Raw genomic sequence first — 22,412 nt, 5'->3', positions numbered from 1 at the left:
CATTACTTTTCATATGGGCAGTAACTATTAAATGGGGAAACTGATGGGTTGACAGCTTACATTTTTTCTGCTTTTTTACGTTGTTTTTCTGATATTTTTCTGATATGTTAAAATAACTTTGATATGATACTTGAAGATCTAGTTATAAAATCTGGATTTTATTTTATGTGCTAAGGCCTCAGTCTTTGTCATTGTTTTGTTTTCCACTAGTTATTAGCAGCTTATTCATAACCACAATTAAATCATCATCCATCTATCCTTTGACTCCCTGAAAGCTAAGCAAAACATGGATAGAGAAACAGAAGTCCCAATAGAACTTGGAAGATGGGGTGAAAGGTGATACATAACAAAGTACGTGGTATAGTCTGTTGTCAGTTTTTTATGACTCATTGGAGTTGAAAGTCAATGTGAGTTGTTTTCAGGTTCCTTTTGGAGGGAAGCATACATCTGAGGGAGATAAAACCAGGGTTTTTTTTACTTTATTGTTAAATTGACAAGCCTCTTTGCTTTTCCACAGTTTTCTTTTTCCTATGAGTTTACAGGAATGGAGGCAATTCTTCCTCCTCAACCAGGAATGAAAACACACAACACAAACCTTTCTTTAGTACTGAAGTGTTCATAACTGAGAAATTGCGTTAAATTATTTTTGTTGGTTTCTTTCTCCTTTTCCCCTAATAGTGACTTTGTGTGTGACTGTCTGGTCTAGAACTTTACTTTTTTAAAAAAGTTAGAAATATGCTTAAGTAGCCCGTTTGATTTGGAAAGACCCATACTATGATAGATACTTTTACAAGCTTTATTTCAGATTAGTTTCTGAAAAAACTAATAAACCCCCAACATATTTCATGCTTCAGCTTGTGAAGAACTGAATGTTTTTATTCTAGAATAGACTTAAAAAAAACCCATGTAAGACAGAAATGACAGTTTAAGTTTATGCCTTGTAGATTGGAGTAAAGTAGGTTTATAAATTCAAATTATCCCAAGAAGTTTCTGTATTCATTTTTTTGGTGGTTTTCTCTTAAGTGAGATTTCTTAGTGGCTCTTATTTTAGCTTGCTTTAACAGGATAGCAGGAATTATAATTTACTTTTTAAAACTTTGTGTCTTTCTTATGTAACTTGTAAGGCAATTATTATGATTCTTACTCCAAAATGGAAGCTTGAATGCTCTACTGCTGGTATGTTTAATTTCTTTCAGTATGTTTTAGAAATCATACTACTAGATAAGAATAATATTGCTTAAGATGGCTTGGGAATTTCTTGTAATTTTCTGTGTCATATGAAGGGCTATTAGCACATGACCATGCTAAATTGTATGTGGAAGAAGCATGATGCATAAATGTCTCAGGGCTAAGTGTCTTCCCCTGGGGTCATAGAATTTAAAGTGTTTGTTCTGTTTCCTGTCAAAAGTATTTTCCAGAGTATCCCAAATTATCATGTCTGGGCAGAAACCATTTTCACAAGATTCTTGTTGCTTTGGAAACCTCTCTAGCGTGAGGCTAGCTGGGCCATCTAAAATGTTGTTGACATGTTGCTCAGAACTGTACTCATTGCACATGGTGTAGAATCATTTGTTCCAAGAGTTTAGCTGATGTTCTCTCCTTTGTAATTTAACTTTCACAGAGGTTAGCAATTCCTTGACCATTTCTGCATATGGTTTGCTCTTGATCTCTAAGCAGAATTGTTGAATCTTAGGGAGCTACTTGAGTAGAAAGTGATAATATAAATAAAGGTGACACAACTAGAATTTCAGATCATAGACTCATAGAATCATTTAGGTTGGAAAAGACCTTTTTGATTATCAAGTCCAACTGTTAACCCAGGACTGCCTTGGTCCATCAGTCCAGCCTGTCCAGACCCCCCTGCAGAGCCTTCCTGCCCTCAAGCAGATCAACATGCCTCCCCAGCTTGGTCATCTGCAAATTTACTGAGGTTGCACTCGATCCCCTCATCCAAATCATCAATAACAATATTAAACAGGCCACCAACTGGATTTAACTCCATTCACCACCACTCTTTGGGCTTGACCGTCCAGCCAGCGTTTTATCCAGTGTAGAGTACACCTGTGCAAGCCACGAGCAGCCAGTTTCTCCAGGAGAATGCTGTGGGAGACAGTGGCAAAGTCTTTACTAAGGTCTAATTAGACAACATCCACAGCTTTTCCCTCATCCAGTAGGCAGGTCACCTTATCATAGAAGGAGATCAGGTCAGTCAAGTAGGACCTGCCTTTCATAAACCCCTGGTGGCTGGGCCTGATCCCCGAGGTGTCCTGCACGTGCTGTGTGATCACACTCAGGATGATCTGGTCCATAACCTTCCCGGGCACTGAGGTCAGCTTGACAGGCCTGTAGTTCCCCAGATCCTCCTTTCTGTCCTTCTTGTAGATGGGTATCACATTGGATAACCTCCAGTCTTCTGGGACCTTCCCAGTTAGCCAGGACTGCTGATAAATGATGGAGGGTGGCTTGATAAGCTCTTCCACCAGCTCCCTCAGTACCCTTGGGTGGATGCCATTCTGCTCCATAGAAATGGGCACATCTAAGTGGAGCAGCAGGTCACAAACTGTTTCCTCCTGGATATGTGGACTTCGTTCTTCTCCTCATCCCTGTCATCCAGCTCAGGGGGCTGAGTACCCTTGAGGATAACTGCTCTGACTTAAAGACTGAGACAAAGAAGGCATTAAGTTCCTCAGCCTTTTCCTCAGGTTTGGTGGCAATGTTCCCCACACACATCCAATAAAGGATGCAGTTATCCTTGGCCCTCCTTTTGTTTCTTATGTATTTGTAAAAACGTTTTTTGTTATCTTTTACGGCAGTGGCCAGCCTGAGTTCTAGCTGGGCTTCCACCTTTCCAATCTTTGCCCTGCACAACCTCACGACATACTTATAGTCCTCCTGAATTGCCTGCCCCTTCTTCCAAAGGTGGTACATTTTCTGGTTTTTTTTCACCCTGAGTTCCAGCAAAAGCTCTGTCTAGCCAGGCAGGTCTTCTTCCCTGACAGCTCATCTTTCAGCACATGGGGACAGCCTGTTCCTCTGCCTTTAAGATTTCCTTCTGGGAGAATGTCCAGCCTTCCTGAACTCCTTGGCCCTTCAGAACTATCTCCCAAGGGTCTCTCTTGACCAGGCTCCTAAAGAGGCCAAAGTCTGCCCTCTTGAAGTCCATGGCAGCGGTTTTGCTGACCCCCTTCCTTACTTTTCAAAGAACTGAAAACTCTGTCATTTTGTGATCACTATGCTGAGGATGTCCTCTGATCATCACATCACCTACCAGTCCTCTGTTCATAAACAGCAGGTCCAGCAGGACATTTCCCCTAGCTGGCTCCCCTCACCAGCTCTGTCAGGAAGTTATCTTCTGCTGTGCTGTATTTCCAGCAGACATCTGGTAAGTGGAAGTCCCTCAGAAGAACAAGGGCTAGTGATTGTGAGACTTCTCCCAGATGCTTATAGAATATTCCATCTGCCTCTTCGTCCTGGTGTGGTGGTCTGTAATAGATTCCCACCATTGGCCTTCCATGTGATTCTTACCCATAAATATTCAACCTTGTTGCCACCACAAATCTCTAGACAACCAAAACACTCCCTACCACACAGGGCTTCCCCACCACCTCTCCTCCCTTGCCCATCCCTTCTGAAGAGTTTACAGCCCTCCATGGCAGCACTCCAGCTGTCAGTCATCCCACCATGTTTCCATGATGACAGCTATATCATATTTTTCCAGCTCCGCAATGGCTTGCAACTCCTTCCAGTTTGTTGCCCATGCTTCAGTTATTAATCACATTGAATAAAAGACAATAAAAGACAAAAATACTTTGAAAGTTTGGGGAAGGGGGGGGCAGGTTTGTATAAATTTAAATAAGGAATTGTAGGTGATGTGAATTTTGCTTTAGAAACTGAAAGAGGGTGTAAATTAGTTTGAACTTTCTTGGCAGGTGAATATTGGTGTGCTTAATGAGTATTATGATTACTGGGAGGGATGTTAGGGAAACATGCATTTCAAATAACAAAACAAGAAGCTATTAAAGAGAAATGCTAATCAGCTAAAAACTGAATCCTGAGTCATGGCAATTTGTAAGGTAATTACCTTTTAACCAAATACAATAGTGTAAAAATCAGAACAAAAAGATTTCTAGTAAAGTCTTTCATGCATGCCTGCCGTAAATATTTTAGAGATGCTTATCAGCATGCTATTTAAACACTAAACAGCAGTTAGAGGTAACCTCTTTTATCCTACTGTGTTCTTTCTTGTCCCATGTATATTGTTGGTTTTGTAAATCTCAATGATGCACATAGAGATTATTTTCACACTTGTGGAACATCCACTTAAAAGGCTTCCCATGTTGTTTTGAAGTAAAATGCATATTATGCAAACATACAAGCCACACTGAAAAATGTTTGCCTTGTGTTTAGAACTTGGAATGCAGCAATGAGTAGCCTGGATAGGGAGAACGTTCAAGAACAGAATTCCTTGCGATATTTCATCTTTGTTCATAAAATGAGAATATATTGCCACTTGAGGAAACAATTCAGTCATTCTTGAAATACATTTCTGTTAACCTCTGAGTCAGACTGGGTAGGTAGAGTAAAACAGTGTTGATTTTACTGAAAACTTAGGTTTGTGAGCGTTACCTTAGACAACACAAAATTTGCTAAATGATGATCACTTGTTGATAGGTTTCCAGCTAGTTGCTTCTTCCTTATTTTTCGTTATGATGATTTAGGAACTTTTTTACCTAAAAAGTGATGCTTCCAAATATCTTTCCATTTAGAGACTTAATTTGATAATGATATACTTGTTAGGACAACTGTCATGTTAAAACACAGAAAATGTTTTCAGAGAAGCATCCCTCCTATATGCAGGCATAGTGAGCACAGATGTTTTCTTTTCTGTGGGTATCAGTGGCTGTATTTAGTTTGTCACTGCTTTATTTAGTCTCATATCCACCTTTGTTATAGTTCTGGAAGGAGCAATCCCTCCTACTTCCAGAAAGCCAAGACAGCAAATAAAATAAATCTAGAAAAAGAGTTGGGGTAGTTGACCACGAAACAGCATATACTGGATTGTGTATATCTAAAAGCGTGTAAATCAAGCTTAGTCATTTTCTAACAGGCGTGCTCCACTTCAAACACTTCGAATTAATTTGACTAAATTGACTGTTCTGTGTTACACGGGACATCAGCTTGCACTCACTTTGTGGTCCCCTAGGCCATGAATTTGAATTTTCTTGCCAAGAATTCAGTCTGCACATGTACCTGCCTGTACCAGCAGCTTTCAGTAAGGAAACAAGGGGTGCTGGAACTATTTGCTGCGATGATGTCTTGGCTGGTGATAGACTATTTCAAGGAAGATGCATGCTCTTTGCCTGTTTCCACGTGCTCTAAAGAATTTTCTAAAGAAAAAATGGCTCCATTTGCTTCACTGAGAAGGGGATGGGCCATGGGGGATTTTTGCTGGAAATGGCTAGATGGCAGATTTGGTTCTGTTCTGCCCTCTGTCCTCCTTAAGTGATCTCAGGCGAGCAGCTGGTGGTGCAGCCCACTGCCTCTGCTTCTCTTGAGGGCAATATTAGCCACGCTTTAGCAGTTCCCGTTGTTTATTTTGGTCTACCCTTTATGCTTCTCTGAATAATTTGCATGTAAAAGAAGAGAAATGCCAACTTCTAGCATGATATTTCAGTGAAATTTGAAACAGAATTTCTTGGGACATAGAAAAGACACTTTGCTAGCATAAAAGTTACATCCTTGCTGAATAGTAAAAGTTTGCAAAGAAATGGAAGTGGCAAAAGTTGCAAGAAAAAATTTACAAGAAGCAAAACTGTTAGAGTATGATGGATTGAGGAGATTTGGGCAGAACATTCTCTGCTAAAATAGCCATCTTCTAGAACTGTCAGTTTTATCACTTTCTAAACACCAGAGGTATATAAACACTTAACTATCCAGTTTGATTAAAATTTGTATCAGTATGTCAGTATTTTATATAGCATCATGTTGTGTATAGTTATTTGTTGCAATATACTTTTAAACTTGGTATCTTTGTGGGACTGAAAAAGCCTGAACAGATGTTAAATAAACTATAAGGATAGAAGAGGAAGAAAACTTTTTGTAAGTAATCAAACATAATGGTGCCTCTAAATTAATTTTAATTGTTTTAATTTTGGCAGAAATTTCAGCATTTCAATGTTCCATTCTAAACCAAAAAGAATTTTTCTCGAGTTAGAGCTGTTTCTGGCTTATTCCAGAAAGCATACAGATGTTGCTGATACTTTGTCCATAGTCTACATATGTATCTGAGTTACGTGGAAGCAAATTCTAGTTGCCATGGACATACTGTCTTTCTTTCCATCTAATTCTTATTTGTACTGGTTGAGTGTTCTCCCCATTCTGTAGGTCTTTTGAGATATAAAAGAAATAAAACTTACATAGCTATACTAGAAGTTAACATCCATCTTCTGCATGTGAAAATTCCGGCCTCAGCAGATTACTTCACTAGAAGTAATGAGTTGTGGCTGGTGAATGGCTTAAGAATAGTAGAGAATTTCTTCAAAGCTAATATTTATTCTCTTGTTCTTGTTTAAAATTGCTGTTATTGAGGCCATTTCAATAAATTATGCAAATGTGCATGATACTGTAAAACAAGAAAACAAAAATATTCTAAGTGCAAAACTTGCATTTAGAATATCACTTGGGATTTTTTCTGAATCTGGTTGAATAACCTTCAAAAATTACATCCACTGTTCTGTGAAGGTTACTTTGGTTAATTCTTTGCTTTCAGATCCCTATTGTCCAAAATTTTGCTGAAGACCCCAACTCCAAATCTGTCCAATAAGAGAGCTGTGGCTTGGAATTTGGTACAGGGCCATCTGACCTGTTGCTTTGCAAAGAGGAAGTGCAATAAAGGTCCAGGGACCTGCAACACAGATGGCTTTTTAGCTTTCTGACTGTCATCGCTGCCTACGGTTTTGAGCAGTTTCCTTTAACGTATTAGTACTGGGGTTTATGAATTCATTATAAAGAAGACAGGTTAGAGATCTTTTTCCCTGCTTTCAGATTATGTAGTCAATATGTGTGCTATTCCAGGTGGCCACCCTGTGATGTAGGAGAAGCTTGAAGAATTAATTTCAGCCAAAAGCTTTGGCACTTGCTGCATTCTGAACTCGGTGATGTAAATATATGAATTCTGATTAGCAAATTGTCAAATCCAGCCAGGAGATCCTTGTACCCCTTGTTCCCATCTTATACAGAGCTCAATCTTATTTTATTAATAATTCTAAAAAAAATAATATTAACTTTGAGGAGTTTTTTTGGTTTGACATATCATAATAAGCAAATAATTTCAAAAGTTAATTTCCAAACTCAGGTGCATGCAAAATGCATCTTACTGTGAAGAAACACATTTCCAAATACTAGGTGAGGAAAAATCAGCAAGGACTAGTGTCACCAAAAAACCCAGTGTCCAAATCCCATATTGCCTACCCATCTAATCTGATCTGTAAAAAGATTCATTATATTAAAGAACTTTCTGAAAAACAGAATTAGTGTTATTTAAAGTTGGTATTAAGATGTTCTGGAATTGTAGCGTATATTTATAAGGTTTGCTTTACAGACAAACCTTCTGAACTTTCTGGATGGACTAGCTGTGTGCGCGCGCGTGTGTGTGTACACTTAAGAGGTCTTTTATGTGACTGTGCACCATTAGGTAACAGTAAAGGTATTCCTCTACAAATTCTGTGGCATAAATTTGCATTGGTAGTTTCTGCATCAATTAGCGCTACAGAAGACATCTAACAAAAGAAATGGAGACGCATTTTGTTCAGATTATTAAATGGGTCGGAAAGGTTAATAAGTCTTGAGCAAGAAAGTGTTCTAGTCCAATTCCCCCTCCCCACCCCTGGTTTTATAAAACAATATTTTAAAGTGCGTTTGTCCCCTGAAAAGCAATTACCTCAAAAAAATACTTCCTCCTTGCCATCAGACTTACCCTTTCTGTTCAAAGTCAGTTCGGTGAAGCTAAAATAATTTTCCTTTAGTGCAGTAGTATTTGCAGAGGAAAAAGAATTAGTTAGCTCGTGGTTTCTTTTATCCATAATCAATTAGATAGTTTACTAAGCTGCAATCAGTTGCACTTTTCAAGACCCACTGAAAGTAACACAATTGCTTAACGGCTTGGAAGAGCCTGAGGTTATGGGGATAAGTGAAATGACATAATTTGCCTTTCTAAAACATTTTCCATTGATTCCTCATGTGAAAGAAAGATCTGAGTGAATTTACAAGGCCAACACCTGAATCAAACAGGTTTTTGCTTATAACATTGTACTTCTAGAAGTACAATGTTATAAGCAAAAACGTAAAGCATAGAACTGTAATTTATGTTTACAATCATACTTTATGTACTTTTATCACTGTAAAGAGTTTCAGGACATGGTACATCTGTGGATCTGGTTTAGAGTGGGATGAATTACATTCTGAAAGACCCTGGGAACTACTCAGCTGCCAAAACTCAGCCATCTAATACCACACTGGATGCCCTAAGGTGGTACTTTGGGTTTACGGCTGTTAACTCTTACGTAAAGCTCTGCTCATGCATGTGCCTCGGATACCCTTGGACATCCAAAATGGCAACAGATACCTACATTCAGGCAACTTGAGTCCCACCCCATGCTTGCCTCTGTTGGCTAAAACAGGAACCAAGGATAACTGTCTCAGCTTGTTGATGCCTGTGTTTGGTCAGATGACTCCTACACTAAAGTCTAAAAAGCAGAATTTGTAGGCCTTCAGAATCATCTGTTCTGTAGAGATTCAGGAAATCATTAATACCAGTTATTTTCTCAACTTAGAAAGTAGTAATTTAGTCTAATAAGCAAAATAAATACAATTATCTCACCAGTATTAGTTAATAGTCAAAACAATCGGTGTATAGGCATAATTGTCCTAGAGTCAGCTGCTTGGTATTTGAAGAAACAGACTGTCTTGTTACCTCTGTTTTCCCTAATTACACAATTGGATTTAATTGGACTTTAAAAGTATGCAAATACTTACTATTGTCCTTTTATATTTTTTTGCCGTCTGTTGTGATGAGAATGACAATACCAAATTCTTGGCAGCAGCTTTTGAACTGCGGATTTTTCTTGCCAGGTTCCAGAGAGACAGAACTGGAGCATGCAAGGCTAGGGATAATATTTTTTCAGTAATTAACCTAATTTTCAAGATGTTTAGAAAAAGCAAAATGACTTTGCTACATTGAGGCTTTGGCTGTGGTATCTCTAGTGTCATCCCTGAGGTGGCACGCTACCTGAAAGATATTAGTCTAGGGAGCTTCAACACAGATTTTAGGTTCAAGAGCTACTAGCTCAGAAGGACAGTGAGCAGCCCCTGAGCCACCATCTACCGCAGAGGCAGACAGCAGCAACCTTACCTGAGGAAGGTAAAGTGCTGTGTTTTTGATAGATTCTACTGGAATCCAAAATAACTTACGTTGTTTGTAAAAAAACACCATTATATAATAAATTTCACACTTTGGAAATCTAGCAGTATGCTAGTAGGTTCAGGGTGGGTAAAATGATTTGATGCTGATTCATAGACCCATGTCAAAACCTAAGCCCATCTGGCTTTGTCCCACAGACCCAAACAGTTGTTTAGGCTTGTTAGACCTATCGGTCCATTTTCTAAAGTGCATAATTTTCTAGCAGCTATGATTTTACCTTCAGTTCTGATCATCTATCTATTGTAATTGCAGCGCTTTTCAGAACGAGGTCATCTTATATTATTGGTAGATTTTGCTGTAAAGGGCACAGAATTTCAATTCACAGGGACAGCTGCCCAAGGTTTAAGTTTTTATCTTACCAGTTATTCCCTATGTACAGCAGAGATTCTGAAAACTTCAGTTTGGAACTGCAGTTTCCAAATACAGAACAGGTAAATTTATATTAGATAAAGCTGTAAGGCTTTTGATAAATTTGTTGTTTGGTCAGTGAGCGTATTTGACAAACTGACCCTTCCACTTTGTAACCGAGTCAGATATGTAGTACTGGCTTGTGTATCTTCTATTTGGATTAATAATTTGAACTTTTAATTTGCTTTCTAGAGGTGTTATTTGAATAGATGATTGTCTATATTTAAAAATTTCTTTTTTTACTTGTTATTTCGTTTGTCAGAAAACAGAAATCCACTAATTTTAATGATATGCCTAAACCAAACAAAGCTACTGTTGTTATTGTTGTTGTTTGTAATCATTATTATATGTCATCTCTGTGGATAATTAGGTAGCGAAACCCTCTGACTCATGAACAGGAGGTTATGTTGACTTTCCATTTGGGAGTGTGATGGAGAGTTAGGTTTTTGGCTGTTATCACAAAAAGGAAAATATTTCTTAGAAGTAATCATACTGAGAGTGTAGCTGTTCTGATTATATAAATACTACTGTAAATGTTAACATTATTCCTTAAACTGTCTTCTGAGATGGTAGGCTGCACAAACATTTTCACACTGTGCTTATGTATTGATTTTTCTTTATTCCCAGATCCAGGCAATGTATAACATTACCCAGTATGAGAATATTTTTCTTTTGTGCATGATTCTGGAACAACTTCTTCAAAATGAGACAGAAGAAAGTAACGTTTCAAGCTCAGACTACGATGGAGAGGAAAAAATCAAATTTCTGAAGAACCTTGATCAAATTATTCTTCATCTCTCAGATGAATTCCCTTTGTTTTCTTTGTATTTATGGAGAGTAAGTGTTCTTTTGAACTCAGCTCAAATACAAGTTGATTAAAACAAGCAGACTGCTTTTTAATAGTGCATTTATTGTGGGATTGCATTGGAAAATTCTCAAGCCAGACAGGAGAATTGTTGTAATTGGAAAATATTTACATTAAACTACTGTGCTATACAGCAGTTTCAGAGATAATGCGATTTTTTTCCCAATTTTAAATACAGAAAAATATTTAATAATCCAGGTGCTGTTTTCAATAAATGCTTTTTCTCATAATGGAAAACAGTAAGTTGATGTTTGTGTACACAGTGAAAATGGCAACAAAGAAAGTGTTTCAGGTGATGATTAAAATAATAGCTATGCATTTTAAAGTCAAGACACAACGTGTGTTTAAAGCTTCCAAATTAGGAAAGTATTGCCTTTCTTTTAAGAGTTGTATAGCTTCTGTGTGCTTTAGAGACAATGGCTGGTTGGCAGAAACAAGAATATTTTAAAACTTGGTAACTTACTGCTGCAAATTCTTACAGGAAAGTCTTGGTTTCTGATTTATTCAAAAGAGTCATTAACCTGAGCAAACTAAATCTGCTGCTCAGTTTTACAACTCCTACATTTATTGTATACTGCTTGGCTTTACCCGCGTAGGCACAGTAGGCCTAATTTGGTCCAAATTGACTAATGATTTCAAGGATCTAATCTAAAGAAATTTAATTCATTTCATGATTACTTTAAAACTTTCTGTTCAAAATTAATGAATGTTGATAAAATCCCCTTTGAATATTTGTGTTATCTGATTTTTAAATTTTTATTTCTGTGTGATGGAATTACATTCATAGTAATAATCAAAGCAACATATTGTAACAGAAATAATCTTAAACATAAAAGGCCTTTAAAATATGACTTCAGCAATACCTTAACTAATCCAGAGTCTTTGATAAACTTAGAGGGTAATTATTATGCTGAATGGCATTTTTTTCTAACAGATAAACAACATTGTAGTTTTATGTCTCCTAATAGTGCATATTCACTGTAAATATGAAAATATTTTTAGCATTAGTCCTTATCCTTCCCCTTGCACTTCTTTCATCGGATTGATTTTTATGTCATAAAAATTATCTGAAACACCACTTTTTTAAAAATGTAAGTGATTTATCTTGTTAATTTGAATGCATTTATTTCAGATAATAAAACTTTGGTTTCTATATATGTAAAATGCACTAGTATTTACAAAAGTTTACAAAACAAGGTACTTTGATTGAATTGGCTCCCTAAAGAATGATTCTTATACTTCTTTATACACTGGCCACTGCTTTGTTTCTTAAACTTCATATTTGGTATGTCAAGTGGTAACATTTGTTTAATGCTTTCTTTTAGCAAAATTTCTTTCAACAGAAATGTTTGATTTGCAAAACAAGTATTCCTTAATAGTCACATTAGAAAATCAGATAAGTTTAGCCAAATTAAAGAAAATAAAATTAAATCAATATGTAAGTTTGGTAGCTGCTCAGGAGCTACTGTTCCACATCCCTTCACAGCACGGAAAGCGTGATTACAAAAAGAGCAAGGAAAGGAATAAACAAAAGGAACTGGTATCTAATTAATAGAACAGTTTTCATTTTCATTTCTTAACAAAGCTTCATTCAAAAGTATTTTGTAAAGAAAACACAGAACACAGGAGGATACTGCAGTCTGTATATAGCAAAATATCTATTGTTTCAAGGCTCCTGTTATAAAGAACAGTTTCAACACTAGATTGCATACCACAGCATATTTGCTGATCTATTGGCAAAAAATATTTTTCTTATTAGTAAGGCAACTCAAGCACAAATGGACACATATTTTCTTCTTTGCAAATTGTAGCATTCTCACCAGCAAGCTCTCTAGGCCACTGGAAGAACAATGGATATTTTGGAAATACATGCCTCCTTGATAAGTTTTGAAGTAACTGCTGACTTGCAACATGGTTTTTGAAATCTTTTTCACAACATACAGAGAGAAGGGATTTTGTGTCCAGAGATGGAATTAACTATGTCACTTATGCTTTGACAAGGATTTGAAACTGTTCGTTATGCAGCTTTGAAAGTGTTAGTGCAGAGTGAGAGTTCCCCATGTTATGATATTGCAGCAATTAGATACACACTAGCCTGTCTGCAAAAGTGCTATTAACTGATTACCTGGGCTCTCCATGTCTGTTTCAGTGCAAAATTAAATAGTGCAGCTGAACCACATTAATGAGCATACCTCAACTTTGGTAGGAGCAATAACCTCTGCAAACAGAATAGTTATTACACAGATTGTTATCTTGTGTTTCTTCAAGAGGTATTTCACCAAGGTGGGACTCGTCTCAAGATGAAGGTGCACAAAGGTAGACATGTGCATTCAGATGTCTGCATGTTTGGGATGTCTAAGCTATGAAGCACTTACAAAGTATAGTGTTTTGGGTTGGGTCTGCAGCTGCACCCCGAAAGGACTGTGCTGCAGATTTTTTGAGAGTCCTATGTCACATTTCCTCTCTTCATCTAGATGTCTCTGATACCCTGGAGCATCTTCAGTGACGCTGTCACTAAATATGTCTGCATAGGCAACTGAATCCAGCAGTCATGATAGCATTAGCTTAGATATGTAGCTCACTGACACGAACGTGCATTTTGGTGTCTTAATGTGAGAACTAAATCCCACATGTGTGGTATCTTACCTGTTTTTAGGAGTAGGAAATCCTAGATTTAAGTCCATGCTCTTCAGACAATTTCTGCACTTGTCCTATGACTGATAGGTGTGATTTGAGTAAACATCACTGTCTTCAGTTTTAAAATAAAACAGGATGACTGAGCCAGTCCCTGGAGTTAACTGTTACAGGTGAGGATTTGTGCCCTGGTTGGAAGAAACCTTCCTGCAGCTTGGACTTTTAAGTCTTAAAGTACTAAATAGGTATGTCAACATCCAACTTTTACCTATCTGGCCTCCAGAGAGGAATCCCAAATCCAGAGAAAGTACCTGTGGTCTTTGCTGAGTGGAGAGTCAAAAGAACAATCTCAAACTCCCATGTGCTGAGCATAACATGTCATAGACCTAAAGAATAGGAAACACTAAAAATAGAACTTGGTCTGACCTGTCATCGCTCCCTGGAGTGTTTCATCTGAGTTACCCGTACAATTTTAGAATTAACAGTTTAAGGATATTTATTTTGTCTTGGTGATTTCGTTCTTGTAAATATATGTACTTTAGAATTTGGCAAAATGCTAATGTTCTGAAAATGCAAATTGTTCAAGCTTTGATTTTATATGTGTGTATATATATATATACAAACAGAGACATACATATGGATGAATTATATATTTATATGGTTGAATTAGCAGTGCTTATTAATTAGTAGCATAATAGAAGTTTATGATTTTGTAATTTCTTTACTCTGCCACATTCTCACTTTCTTATGTGACTGTGTTTGTACCTGTCTCCATCTGTTTTAAAAAGGATTTTATGGTACAGTGTCTCTTTTCGTGAAAGTAGAAAAATTATAAGATAAGGAAAATAAATTTTTATTCCAGTGCTGCTCCATTGACTATTCTATTTGCTAAAGAATTTTACATACCTGCTAATGACAGCAGTGGGTGGGATTTTGAAGTGAACTGTCTCAGGATACTTTTGTAAACCTAATTTTGAATCTTTTTGATTGTGACATACTGATTTTTTAAGGTAATTATTGCTCGTATGTGTTGGTAATAGTGGAAATGAAACTGCCTTGTTTTAATCCTGTAATAATATTTTTTTCCAGTTACCTGTGCATTACTAGCTCATACAGAGTAACACTATAGTTTACTGTGGTGCAACATTCAGCTGACATTCATCTGAACACAGAATTCGTATTGGACAGCACCTCACGGTCTCCAGTCCAACCTCCTGCTTGAAGCAAGGTTAGCTGTGGGGTCGAACCAAGTTGTCTGTTGCTGGTTCAGTGTTCAGTCAGGTATTAAAACCCTTCAAGGATAGAAACTGCACAACTTCTGTAGATAACATGCCCTTCTGCTAGACTGTCTTCACAGTGAATTTTTTTTTTTTTCCTTATATACAGTCTGAACCTCTGTTGTTTCATTTTATGCTCGGTGTTTTAGTCTTCCCACCAGCCAGAGCCTGGATCTGCCCCCTTGCTTCCTTCCCCACAGGCACTGGAGGCTGCTGTTAGGTCCCCCTGAAACCATCTCTTTCCCAGGCTGAACAAGCCCAGCTCCCTTAACCCACCTCACAGCACAGATGCTCCAACCCCAGCCATCTCGGTGGCCCTCCACTGAACATTCTTCACTGAACATTTTTACCGGGGGCCAAAATGGGCAGTAGTAGTCCAGATGCAGAATAACAAGCGCTGAGTAGAGGGGTGTGATCCCTTCCCTTGTTCTGTGCTGCTGGCACAGCCCAGGATGCTGTTGGCCCTCATTGCTGCCAGGGCCCCTGCAGACTCACGGTCAGCTCGCTGCCTGCTGGGGTCCTGAGGGGCTTTGCCCGCTGAGTTGCTCCCTAGCCAGGCACTCCCAGCCTGTACCGCTGCAAGGGGCTCTTCCTTCCCGGGTTGGACACTTCACACTTGTCCTTCCTGAATTTCATAGCCTCTGTCAGCTGACTTTCCAGCCAGCATCAGTCCCTCTAAGCCCTGCCCTCAAGCATATCAACTGGGACTCCCAATTCAATGACATCTGCAAATTTGATAAGGGTGCACTCCATGACCCACTTCCAGGTCATCGATAAAGATGTGAAAGAGGATATATTGCAGGATAGCTTTCTGTGACAGGCGTCCAGGTAAAGTACAACCCATTAAATTGATAATCAAAATGTTACCCACCTAGTTTTTAACGTATCCAAACATATCCTACCCTTGCTTTGTCAGGACACTGACAAATTCTGTCAGCAGCCATGAATGTAGACCACCTGCTCCTATGAACATATATGGGCTGAAATCTCACAAAGAAAAAACGTAACTTCATCTTCAGGTCCTCCTAATAGTTCCTCTCCTTGAGCACTTCCACTAAGCAGAAAGGCCTAGGAGACCTTGATTTGGAGACTGAGGCAAAGGCAGCAGACAAGTTCCTCAGCTTTATCTGTGTCTGCTGTCACTACACGTTTCATGCTTTGTAAATCCTTAATCTGACTGAAAACCATCTATGAAATACTATGATGTAAATCACTTGGAAAGTCATCAGTATTTAAGTTTATCTTTGCATTTACAAGAGATCTGGCTTTGAAATTTTAGAATTAATATCAGATTTGTGTAAAATTATTCAATCTGAAATTCGGTTTAGCTTAGCCTGCTTTAAAAAGCTATTGGTTTGGGAGTGGTTAATATATGTTCATATTTTATTGATCTAGACAAGGGAATTTAGTCTTTAGATCTCTTGCTGGTATGGAAACAGAGGACTCAGAATGACTGTTTCGTCAAATCAAAAAAATCTTACAGCTTCTGCTTTTTTATTTAAAAATTCCACAACCCGTGAGCATGTCTGGCCTGCAGGGACAGTGAAGTGGACCAGAACAATGTTGACTTCTCAAAGGTGGAAAGCGCTACTCATAACTTCTTTCACACTGCAGAAGTGCAGGGCATTCTCAAAACCTCCTCACTGCAAGGGCACACTGTCTTGTCTGTGAGGTAAAATAGCGGTGACTTCTGAGTATAAGGGTATTAAAACCACCATATTTACATGCAGAAACTCTTGTAGCTCTTGCACCATAGTAATTCCTTTAGCTATCCTCAGCATCCTGCAACAAGGGGAGAAGCAGCTCAACCCAAAAAATAAACTGAAGAGAAGATGAAGAAGGAGGTACAGATGAGCAGGAGCCTTTGACTCTGCTGGAGGTGCTAGGTGAGATGAGTACAGGAATATCATATGGCTGGGTGACAAAACGAGACACAATGTGCAGAAAGATCAGTACTGTAAAAATCCTCATTTAAGCTTTTTATAGAGATGAGGGAAAAGACAAGGGCAAAATTAGATTGTTTTCATCTGACATAAATGAGCTCCATTGATTTAGTGAAGTATTTATGTTTCTGCTGAATGCAAGTAAAAACTATGTCAGCCTAATTTTCTGTTATCTTTTTGACATACAGAATTAACAAGAAGGGTTTAGCTCCACAGAAGGCTTTGAACACATGTATATACTACTCCTTTTGTTATCTGAAGAAGATGCTGGGGCATCTCTGACCTTCACAGCCCTTCGCTGTGTCTTTGTCTGGAAAGTTGTTACTTTTGGCCATTGGGTATTCTGGGCTCTGTCTTTTATACCAGAGACGAGGGAATATGCCTTGAGCCAGAAAAAGAACAAAAGATTGATATTGTAGCTTACTATTTTTCTTAGTGACTGACTCCTTTGAACTATTATTTTCTTTTTTTTTCTTTTTTTTTGGGGGGTGGGGGGGAGGGGGAGGGGAGTTGGGGAAGTAGGGTGGAGGGAAGAGGGCTAACTCTGCACAGGGGAACTCACTACCCTGTGTTCAGGACTCCGAATTTTATAGGATATCGGGATGCCTCACTAGTACCTCACTGATCCTCATTACTCATGTGGTAATGAGTCCTATCAAGATCAAGAACCTTCAAGCCTTAGAGATAACAGAGTGTCTTTCAGCTGGTCTTTCCATTTATTTTAATAGCCATCCGTAAAAACGGTCCTAAGGGCTGAGATAATTCCGCATTGACCTTGCTCTGAGGCTGTCTTGTGCTCACAATACAGGGGAAAAAAAGACAGGTGAGAAAAACAAAGAAACAAAAAGGCAAACTGTAATGAGACCTCCCAGAAAGTGAGAACTTGCAGTGAAATTATCTACAAGCCTTCAGCAATGTGTCATCCTTTTAAGGGTCTAAGCAGCATGACCAAGCCATGCCTTGCAGGTTCCTTGCCGTTAGGCTGGAGCAGTAGGAAGACTGTTCACACAACCTAGTGCAGTGTCCCCAGCACCTCTGGGATCTGCAGGACTAACAGGTTTGGATCACCAATGCAGGCACCCAGAGACAGAGTAGGACAGTTCTTAATAAAACAAGTATACTCTGCTTCCTAAACACTAAGCCAGTTGCATTTTTCATGTTTCTGTAAAAACAAGTTAAAGGAACCCCTCATAACTGGGTGATGAAGATTGCTAAAATCCTTTGGTATTGATTTTTCCTGTTAATTATCACTTTTTAAGGCAAACACTTAATTTCAAAGAAAATATTTTTATTATCTTTATCTTTTTGTTTTTGTATAAAAGGCTCTTTGAGTGGAAAGAATTCATAAGAAATTATGCCAGACTTTTAGTCTTCCACCATTAGAATATGACAGAATAGTCTTTTGTAGGTTTTTGGTGCAGCAATTTGTTTTACTCTTCAGAAAACAGATTGTACTATTTCATCCTTTGAAAGTCTATTCTTATTTTAGAAGCTAATGGATGCACAAAGGCAGCCTGTTCCACATGGATACCACTTGACTCCAGATTTCTTGCTGCACTAAGGTATTGTTGCAAGCATTTCTGTGTAATATTAATGTATGCTCTTGAGCAGCATACTCTACTTCACTTTTTTTCTCCTAATGATTATGTAAACCAGAATCGACATCCAAAACTTTAAGTAAACTGACTATGAATTTTAGGGTTCTGTTTGTCATTTGTAGTTCTTTGCTCCAAGTGAGAAAGAAAATCTGCTTATAATGAAAATAATTTAAGGCAATAATTGAAACAAATAAGTTAAAGAAATACATGCCAGTCATGTATATCACTGGAATTATTTTGACACTTTCTGTTTTTTCACTCATTAGTTTCTAGTAAAGTTGGAAAGGGTACTAGAGGCAGGTTACACTCGAGGCATTTCACTGCTGAGTTAATGATTCTGTTCCACACAAAGTGCCCTTATGGTTATTTTTAAATAAACTAAGGGGTTTCCTTTTTAACTGGGGAAGATGTTGACAGCTGAAAAGCTTTGTTGCTTTCTGTGACTAGACTACACACAGGTATCACATCTATCCTTACTGTTAACGCTTTCCCTTGTCTTCAGCTTTAGCTAGGCAGACCATACAGTAAGAGTTTATCTGCACCTTTTTGGCCATTAACAAGAAGGGTGAAGTACTGAAATTGTGTGATCACCTTTAAAATGAAACATTCCCAGGGTGTCCTTACCTATTTTATTTTTGCAAGATATGTCACCTTTATTTTGGTTGCTGCAAGCACACAGACATAACTAAGGGTTAGATTTGCATTCCTTACTCAGGGTAACTTAGGGTGGGGGGTTTTGTTCCTGGTTCTGGTTTATTAATTTAACTTCAGGATGCACACATGATGCAGGAATTAACAGAAAAGCAGAGGCATGAGACCTAAGCTCCCATAGCACTCCGGCACCAAAAAGTGTAAAAGACAAAAACCTTATAGATGACGCTGATGAAGAAGCCTGTGTAGTTTTCATTTTTTGTTCTATATTTCTTCTGGATGGATTATTTTCAAAAGCATTTTGAAGAAAATTGCTTATCATAACCAAACTGTCAAATCCACTTCTAGGCTCGGTAACAGAATTCGTGTCAGCAGCACTTTAAAGGAAGATTAGAAATTACAAGTGAACAAGTGTCTTACTAATTTCCAGACTGATGAACACCAGATCATTTTACATGTTGTCTTGGTAATGTGCTACCTAGTGTTGATAAAGAGGAATACATCCATTTGAAATTCCATGTCCGTGTTCAGACCTTATATTCTTCACTTGCTTTCATTTAACTCTCTTGACTGTCCCCTGTAATTCAGTCTTTCCAGGCAGCATCATTGGTGTTGATACCCTGTGAGATGATTTGATAATGACTTTCTGATATCATTATCATGCCTGGAGAGTAGTAATTCTAGCTATGACTGTACCTGTTCTGCCTTATATGATTGCAGCCTTCCTTGTGCATGTACAAAAACATCATACATTGTGCTGGATACATTAGGCATGTAAGTCCACTGACACCGCTGGGGGGTTAAGATTCAGGCGTTCATCCTTTTCACTGAAAGAAGTGGCTAAACCCTTCAAACCAGCCTCTAATATCACTGAAATAGGTGTTTCAGCTAAAATGGGTCAGTTTAGCACAGATGTGTTCTTGTGGTAGCTCATTTCAGCTGAGATGGGTTTTGGGTGTGAAGAGGAGCAGTTCAGTAGGCCGTCATGATCCCAGGCAACTGCAGTCGTGAGCAGCTGGAAGTAATTTTGAGAAGTGACCTTTTCAGTCAGTTCAGCTACAGTCGGGAAAAAAGTGTGTCTGCCACCTCACTAAACTCCTTTCTCTCTCCCTCTGCCCTTCCCCGTCCGAATTTTCTCCTTGTGGTAGATACCTGTATTTGCTGTAGTAACCACATAGGTTCAAAGAGTTATCATAAGCCAACGTGATCTGCAGGACTTTCACAAGAAGGGTACCTCGCATTTTCAGGTACCGTATTTCAAAGGGTGGCCCCAGAAGGCAGTAGTAAGGTCACTCTTCTTACACAGTATTCAGGTGGGTCACTCACCCAAGTGTGGAAAATCAGTGATACCTGCTCAGTCTTTCAAAGAAAGGCTTCTAGACAAATATTTTTAGAAAAGAGATAATTTGTGGCTCCCAAGCACTTTCCTATTGTTTTGCATAAAGGGTTACATTGAAGACACAGCCTTCTCCTTACTCTTGCAGTGACTAACCCTGAGCAGGACCTTGCTAGTTGTCTTGGTTTCAGATAGCTCCCTGCCTGCTGTGCTGCCTGCTGCAGTTCCCGTTCTGAGGAGTGCAACATGTGCTACCCTGGTGACACGCAGGACTCAAAGGCCGTATCTATACTAGCCACACCATCAGTGCCAGGGCTTTCCTCTGGCCATCAAGCCAGCTTCAATTCTCATAGTCTTCTGATCAGGGTTGTCATGTCCACAGCAGCTTTTGAATGTTGGTCCTTGCCTGTGCCAGCACGTGGGCTGAGCGGGAGGGAGAAGTGCTAGATGACCAGTGCCAAAAGGGTACCAGGGATCGTTCTGGCATTTTGATTTAACTTCTCTGCCCTGGCTCTCTAATTCACTGGTGCAGACAAAGGTTTCTAAGGTCATGCAGAGATTGAAATAGTTTATTGCCCAGATGCGCCTGTTGCCAGAAATATGCGTGTATGTTTCAGGTCTTGCCTAACATCTAGTTGCGTGTGTGTTTACAAATCCCATTGCAAGATTTGTGCCCTTTGCTTTAAATGTCATCCTAACCAGAAGGAATTGTCACCAGAGGTTCTCAGAAGGTCTGGAGAAGGTGTCAGGGCGAGTCCTAGAAGAAGCAAGGGAGCAGAGCTTTAGACGTGTGACAAACCACAAGGCCTGAACTCCCAGGAGGGAGAATGAAGGGAACCCGGAGTGAAAGGATGCTGAGAAGCAGGGCTACTGCCTGTGCTTCCAAAGCATGTGGCGTGTGAGAGCTAGACCACAAATCAGCAGCTCGAGGCAGGAGATCATCCTGGGCTGAAACCTCAAGCATATTCAAAGTTATTTTCTTCCTGGATGCATTAATTTTATTTTTTCTGTTAACTGCAACAGTCTATGTTTTATTTATTCCTCTGATTAATACTTCTTGTTGAATTCTTTACCTTGATTGTGATTTATGAGTCCCTTCCTTATGCCCTGCATATGTTTGAGAGTGTCACTAGTAAAATCTTTACTCCCTCTTGCAGGTCACTTGTGGCAGCATCAGACATTGTCAATCTTAACACCATCTTCTGCAATACACACCAGGACAGCTGCCTGCGGTCAATTCACTAACGCTTACCATTACTTTTTGCTAATGCTGCTTTCATCTGTATTTAATTTACTCAACTTGTAGCAGGTATGAGCCCAGGGGAAACTTCCAAAGAGAAATGTAAATGATGATCAACATAAGGTCCCCAAGGCAGAGAGAATGAGCCAGGCTTGGAGAGGGGATCATCAAAGATAAGGGTCCTGTTATATATTCAGATTCTAGCTCCAACACCTGTTTAAATCTTTGGTAGCACCACTGATCTTATCCTTGTATCAGCTCTGCTGTTTATTATCCTGAAGGAATTAGTAACTGTAAGTGGGAGCAGCTGACGGTAAATGAATTAAGACTCAAGGGATGGGAAATTGCTCAGAAAAAGAAGATAATTTTGTTTTGACCTTCAAAAGGACAGCTTTAGTAGGAATACTATGGAAAAAAGAAACTTCTATAAAAGTCTGTGATTATTAAAAAAGTTACAATAGGAGATAGCTGTTTTTCCATAAAGACTCTCTTGAAATCACTGCAGCTGAAATACTAAAGAAGGGAAAAGCTGAAAACGAAGATGGATTTGCTCAGTAGCATGCAAGAAATCCAGAAGGTAAATAAACACAATAAAAAAGAAAGAAATAGTAGAAGTAATCTTAATTTATTCAGTTTTAATAAGCTGATTAACAATTATTTTTAAGCTGTGACTACTGTGAATTGTACATTATTGGACATTTCTGTTCACAGCACTTTAATAATGAACCTTTACAGTGCTGATATCTTAGCATGAAATCAGGAGAGGGAAATTCTCATTTACCGATGTTGAGAGGTTGGTACATTAGAGTTAGTAGTATATATTTCTTGTAATGAAGCTATTGTATCCTGTACTTTCATTAGAACTTAATTATCAGTCATTCAGTTTCTGTGTTTATCTTTTATAAGATTTTCTTTTTGTCAAAACGCAGTAACTTTGTAAGATTTTTAATACTTAGAAGCAAGCAGATTTTGAAACATACAT

General features: G+C 38.6%; 1 protein-coding gene across 1 annotated transcript in view; it reads left to right on the top strand.

Annotated features, from left to right (window-relative positions):
* Positions 1–12,040, top strand: part of MEI4 (meiotic double-stranded break formation protein 4) — an 80,653-nt gene extending 68,613 nt beyond the window's left edge. The window contains exon 5 of the mRNA XM_056344794.1: positions 10,514–12,040. Within this exon, the coding sequence (XP_056200769.1) occupies positions 10,514–10,765 (252 nt within the window). The 3' untranslated portion in view covers positions 10,766–12,040. The remainder of the gene's footprint in view (positions 1–10,513) is intronic.
* Positions 12,041–22,412: the final 10,372 nt, after the last annotated feature.

This window comes from Falco biarmicus, chromosome 6, assembly GCF_023638135.1.
Source record: "Falco biarmicus isolate bFalBia1 chromosome 6, bFalBia1.pri, whole genome shotgun sequence".
In the NCBI taxonomy this organism is placed as follows: domain Eukaryota; kingdom Metazoa; phylum Chordata; class Aves; order Falconiformes; family Falconidae; genus Falco; species Falco biarmicus.
This window is presented reverse-complemented; position numbering and strand designations above follow the sequence as displayed.